Source organism: Schistosoma mansoni (assembly GCF_000237925.1).
Source record: "Schistosoma mansoni, WGS project CABG00000000 data, supercontig 0149, strain Puerto Rico, whole genome shotgun sequence".
In the NCBI taxonomy this organism is placed as follows: Eukaryota; Metazoa; Platyhelminthes; class Trematoda; order Strigeidida; family Schistosomatidae; genus Schistosoma; species Schistosoma mansoni.
The window spans coordinates 260,128-266,847 of NW_017386046.1; the positions used below are offsets into that span (position 1 = coordinate 260,128).

Below are 6,720 nucleotides of genomic sequence, written 5' to 3' on the forward strand. Positions count from 1 at the left end.
GCTTGACTTTGGGCTATGTCCCTCATTGTCTTCAAACAGTAATCATGGTTAAATTCACTTAGTATTATTTGTTTGAATCTTCCCATTGATGTTTAGGACTGCAACTGGTCAGTCTCTAATTGACATATGTGCATACTGTGCGTATTGCCTCGATATAGCCTTATTTCACAAGCATTGTAAGCGAAGATGGATAGTGGTTAGCAGTAGAATCCAGGACGCGCGTTTTGTCCTATTTGGGACTCATCAGCTGGGTGTACCTGCATCTCAGAGTTGATGTGGATAGCGCAATGGCGTTTGAAGCGAAAGGTACTGGGTTCGAGTCCTAGAGTGAACATCAACTCTGAGATGCAGGTACATTCAGCTGACTAATACCAAATAGGACGAAACACGCGTCCTGGATTCCACTGCTAGCCACTATCCATCTTTGCCCACAGTAATCATGGTTGTTGCACGAAAATCAGTCAAGTAGTCTTCACCTACCGAAAGTCACTGACTTCATGGATTAATTTCGAGTCTTTGTCTGTCAAAACTTCGCTTCATTCGATGCATTTCGAAGTAGGCGGTGACAAAGACTCTTATTTCAACCTACTGAGTTAGATTTAAAGTTAGTTACTTCACTACTGATTGATGATATTTTGCAGCATAAAAGAATAAAAACCGTACGTTACATGTCTATTGCTTATTTCAAGCTTACGATTCTACCTCAATACTACTTAATTTTTCATACAACTAGCTACTTTCAAGTCTAATTAAATCAACGTAATTACTACAACGAACTTAAATTTATTGAAAAACTACACAATAAACAAGATTGTATCGATTAGGATTACATTATTCTCTCTCAACACACTATTGTCCTCTGCCTTTTTGAATGTGGCATTCCTTCATAGATTTAGACATGTAATTTATTTGATTACGATTCATTACATTATTATTCCTGATTTATTTTTTTGAGGGGAGGGATTATTTGTAATCAGTGAAGAAAAGAAGTAACTTATTATTTTTATCCTGTTACTTTTGTTGTTTAGTCTAATAATCATTGTGTTAATGTTTTAAAACAAATATGTTCACCAGACGACGAATTCTAGTAACTGGATAGTTGTTTACGCAGTCACATTAAACATTTGTTTGCTTTTATTACACTAAACTGAGGCCAATAACAAACTGGGTACAGTAATCTATTTATTCTAAATAAATAAAAACAAACAGGTTACTTCATTTATGGACACAATGTTAATACTTAAACTTTTTTGGTGATTCATAAGTGCTGTAATGATGGTTACAAAAGGATTAATTTATGATTCATTAACTAATATTTTGTTTTTGATATAATAAAATAGGTTACAAACATTTATAAGACTATCGTGAAAAAAGAAACTGTTAGTAGAGATTCAGGGGAGTTTCGAATATGTTTCTTCTTATATGTGGGAAGGAAACACTAAAAACGTAAGAGTGCTGTATAATTCTTTCATTCTAGTTTAAAGCTTACGAGAGCCAAACACTTAAGAACACCCAACGAATTGAAAGATGAGGCTAACATGTCTCAAAAACTGCCAATTTAGATAGTTTTAGGACAGTCGATAAATTGGAGTTTTATTAGCTCTTTCACTATGTAAATGATAATCTTGTAAGTTATTAATATAGTTTCTGTGTACGTTCATCAATTTGATACGGTCAACTCAAGCCCAGGCATACAGTATAAGGGACTCAAAGCCAAATTATATATGGAGTAAAATAATTTGATTTGGTTGACGAAACTGTTGTTGTTTTTACAGTTTCAGCTGTGGATTTATTATAAATCCCATGAATTGGAGTAAAACACCAATCGGTTTTCATAATTCATATATATGAACACTTTTTTATTTCAAAGATAGTAATGTAAATTGTAAGTTTCCAAAAGATCGTTACCACGATATATGCTGCCGATCAGTTCCAAACAGAACGATGTGTATACTGTAGATTTTCCTCCTATCCGCTACTACAATATATGCATTCAAACAACATTTTGTTAAGATTGAATGAATAAATCATTTTTAAAAAGCCTAAAAGGAATTCAAACTTACTTAAGAATATTGGTTTACAACTCACATTCTATTTTCTCCATATCGATTCTGTTGGTTACTATCATAATGATTTAATAATGATAAACTGATGAGCTAATTGATACTTAGTAAAATGGATTTGCCTTTGTAAGTGATGCTGTTGAATAACTAAACTCAACAATGTTAAATGAGCACTGGTAGTTTAATACAATAAAAGACCAAATTAGTCAATTTCAGGATAATTCTTATCATAACAGTCTTTAACTTATTTTTTGAATTTAAAATAATGTATTTTTTAGTTTAGTTGATGGACTAACTTAAACTAAACTGTCACTGAATACCAGGATCACCGTACAACTTTTCGTTTCAGTGTAAGACTCCATAGCGTTGTACACCCATAACCACTCCCAGCAGTGATACTTGGAGTTTTCAGATTAAACATGGAATGATTTATTTATAATCCACTGAATTAATATCCAATAGTTTATATTTCCAACTCAAGTCAGTTCATGATATATGAATGGCTGTCGTCTGTGAAAGAAAGTAACTGTTTTCTCTTCATCTTTGCTAAAACCTCTTTTTTTTAATTTTTTAAAACTTCTTTTCCCTTTTTATCATTAATTTTTATAGATCAGAATTGTTTACGTTTGAATCTCGACTAGAAAAAACACCCAATCAAAATTTATCACTTGCATTTCACTTAGCAACAGCTGAATTCGCCACTCCAAGACTACTGGAACCAGTGGATATGCGTCCTGAGAATATTGATGCTAGGTCAACTGCTGTTTATCTCTTAGAATTACGTAAAGCGGTTGAAAGAGATAGAAAGCGTCGTTCTAGAGGTATTCTTGAAATACAAACAGCTGCTATGGTAAGTTGTTTACCGTGTTACAAATGTTTCTTTCCAAATCAGAGAGAATTATCAACTTGAAATTAACATGGTAGACGGAGAATTTCAGCAGAAGAAATATAAATATAACAAACAAATATTTAAACCGTAAGAAGACATTTTATCATGCGACAGATCCAATACTAGTAGAATGATACAAATAAAATCAATTGAACACCAGATATTATCAATGTATGACCTGAGACAAATATTCATTAATCCCTTATGTCATATCCATATTTCCTAAGGCAAACAAACAAACTTATGAGATCCATTGATAAATAATAATGTGCGCTTTTGACTCCAACTATGAGAAAAAAATCAAAAAATCATATTCAAATTTCTCGAAAATTCATAATGGGGTATTAAATTTTAATACCGAAAGAAATGTGTCATTTATGGTTTTTAACTAAATATTAGATATAACGTTTCTAAAGGAACATTTGTCGGTGAAACATTAATTTTCTTAACTGATCTTGTTTTTGTTCAACATAAGGAATTCAATATGATTTGCAGATAAATATTTAGAACATCACAAATAATATTAGAACAATCTACCTTTCGTTTGGTGCGCATTACTGAAATATTCGACAATATAGTTTGTTTTATAAACTAACTGCATGCTAGAAACGGTACGTGAACTAGTTGATTGATGTAGAGATGGTGTGGCTATGTATGATGAAGAGGGTAGACGTACATCATAAAAGATTTTGAGTTATTTATCTCTGAATCAATGTCGCCCTGAAGTACAGATACAGCTACAAAACCCTACTACTAATAAATTGATTCCAGACAGTTACTCCTTACGATCTTATTTTTCTTAATACGCAAGTATGCTGAAGAAATGTAAATATGAATTTAGCTTCGATCAGATACAAATAGCCAAGTTACTCTCATTCCCACGAAATTCCCTCTTTAAATCTAGCTATCAATCTTTTATTAAGTAACCTCAAAACCTCTCGTGCTACTGACTTTGACTAACCAAGTGTTCTTTTATCTTTTTCTGTTATTATCCTCTGATTGAATAAAGTCAGTCCGATTCATTTTTATTCTGAAACTTTAAAAAATATTTAGATTCATGGACAGTCAAATGAAGAACCAAATGTTATAGTTGAAAGTCGATGTTCACCAACATCAACATGTAGTACGTCAGAAACTTCTTGGCTTGATGATGAAATTGAAGGTGATTCAGATGACGAATCAGGTGATATAAATCGTCTACCTGATCCTGATCATTTTGGTACAGTAATTGAAACTACGTTAGCATGGTTATTGGCTATGGAAGAACAATTTGGGCAAAACGATTTACAAGAGGATCAGCGAAATTTTACGAGTAACAGTTATACAATGAATAAAAATGATCAATTACAGTCAGTGCATAATGAAGAAGATAAAAATTTCATACTGCGTCTTCAAAGAGCCAACTCAAATGAAACAACATTAATGCACTCAGCAATTTTAAGAAACATTGATGAGGCCAGAGATAAGTTTGAAACGCATGAGGTAAGTTTTAAAAGTTTCTGTTTGTGTGTTTGTATGCGTGTTCGTGGGTTTCCTGTGACTACTTATTGGTATGTGCTATTAAACCATTTTTAATTTTGTGTTCACAAAAGAGGCCAAGTAGAAAACCTGATCGCAACTGAAATTAGATAACTTGCTATTTGATGATATAGATTAATCGACCAGTGACCATAATGCATAGGCAGAAGAACCACTCAGAATTATATTAAAAGCAAGTTTGAGACATTGGATTATCAGTCGTTATCCTGTAACTAGTCCATTTTGTAGTCTCTCCAAGTTGAAAAAATGTTAACAAGAAAGGTTAAGTTCATGAAGCCCTACAAAAAAGACTTCAATAATGATTTCTTCTCCGGTTCAAGATCCTGAATATTACTTGAAATGGATTTATTTTAGAATATTCAGACTTGATGATGAGAAATTGTTTTCAAATAATGAAACAAATACTTGACGGTGATGATTTTAATTCTTTAGTTTTGTAGTATGTGAAAGTCCTTCTAGTAAGAGATGTTGAACATAAGAATAGTGAACGAAAGCTACGACAAAGAATATAAATGTAGACTATAGTTAAAAGTCGTGATTGCTTTGTTTACTACCCTTATCAAAAATGATTATCTACTGTAAAATTATGTATAATTGCTATTTGTCCACACCATTCATTAGTCTGTTATGTCATGTATTTTTACATGAAAACCATTCAGTTGTCTTTAGTGTTAAGCCTAACTACATCACAGTTGGATGATGAAAACATTTCTCGTTATGCAACAAATTGTAACATTAGTTCATTGATTTTTGCAAACATTAATATTTCTGCAATGAAGCGATAGTAAGTTCTCTTTTTCTCTTAATTGTTTCGTAATTGTCTCTAAATACTTTATTTAATTTCTATTTTTTCTCTCTTCCCTTCTAATAATCAATAAAATTAAATTAGGATTTAACAGCTCATTTATCACGCCGTCAAATGGCTGTTGGGCGCTGTCTACGTCTTGGTAATCGTTTAATAAAAACACATGAAAACTTAGATAATATTTTGAAGAATAGTGAAGTGTTAAACCAAAAGGAATCAAACAGTGTTCGAACTGGTGTTGATGCTATCGATGGAGAGAATTCTGAGAGTGTGGAGGAAAAGCAAAGACAAATAATTGTACAACAAAAACTTCGTGAATTAGATCCTACTGTTATTCAGCGACAAACTGTATTATTAGCAACAAGATGGAATAATCTATGTCGTTTAAATACTGCTGTAGGTAAACGTATAACAGCAAGTTTACTTAGACGACAAACTATGCTTTTAAGTGCTATACGTATACAATTAGATAAATTGGAGAATGAGCAGTAAGTTTGTTTTTTTATTTTAATAAATTGTTAAAAATTACTAATATAATAAAACATGAAAGTCTTCATTCAAATATAATTCTTGGATAGTCATGGTTATATGTCTATAGATATAAAAGTTGACCTTATGTTAACAATAAATTGATGAAAGACAAGAATTCTAAAATATCATTAAAATGTAATAGGATTGATATAGAGACGGAATTTCGAAGTAGGAAATAATTGTTTTTGAAAACCAGTTGTTTGCCGCTCACAATGAGCGAATTATTATTCCAAAAAACTACTTTCATTCATTAATGTTGTAGCGTCATACATTTCTAGTTGTAGTGTTAACTTGATTGGATTGAACGAGATTCTGATGGTCGATTTAGAGTACTACATTCATGTAAAGCTTTTTCTAAGGTCCTATGTAGTAGGATACATTTGTACTCGTTTTTGAATTATATGTGATTAGTTAAAAGCGTGAGTCAATAGAATCTTCCTTAATAATCGAACGCCATATTCACCAAATACTACTTCCACTTTCACCATCGACCCTCATTTTCTGTCTTTGATTTGTTCAATACGTGCTACCAGTGCCTAAAATTGAAGCTCAAAATATTTTATTCAATGTCTCCTGTAACCACACTTTAAGCTACATGCCGGAGCTTTCAATGTCCGAACCCTATATCGAACAGAACAATAGGTGTCACTAGCTTAAACTCTATTATTTCATGCCATCAATGTATAATGTATCTCTAAGAATCTAGCGTGGTCATTCACTTGACCTCATCTAACCAGTATGGTATGTCAACGTAATGCAACCTCTGTGTCTGGAGATGCATAAATATTGGTACAAGGAAGCACCAGATAAATATGCGTCGCACAAATCTCATTTGATTTGTGTGAGGGCTGTGATACTGTCCAGGTGTCGAAACCGAAACAGGTGGTTTTCTT

At 32.3% G+C, this 6,720-nt stretch overlaps 1 protein-coding gene across 1 annotated transcript in view; it reads left to right on the forward strand.

Annotated features, from left to right (window-relative positions):
• The window catches only part of Smp_163360 (Dystrophin, putative), a gene marked incomplete at both ends in the record, with an annotated part of 117,723 nt that overhangs the window by 24,952 nt on the left and 86,051 nt on the right, over positions 1-6,720 (forward strand). The window contains 3 exons of the mRNA XM_018799076.1: positions 2,673-2,913; positions 4,006-4,434; positions 5,381-5,784. Coding sequence (XP_018646639.1) covers positions 2,673-2,913; positions 4,006-4,434; positions 5,381-5,784 — 1,074 coding nt within the window. The remainder of the gene's footprint in view (positions 1-2,672; positions 2,914-4,005; positions 4,435-5,380; positions 5,785-6,720) is intronic.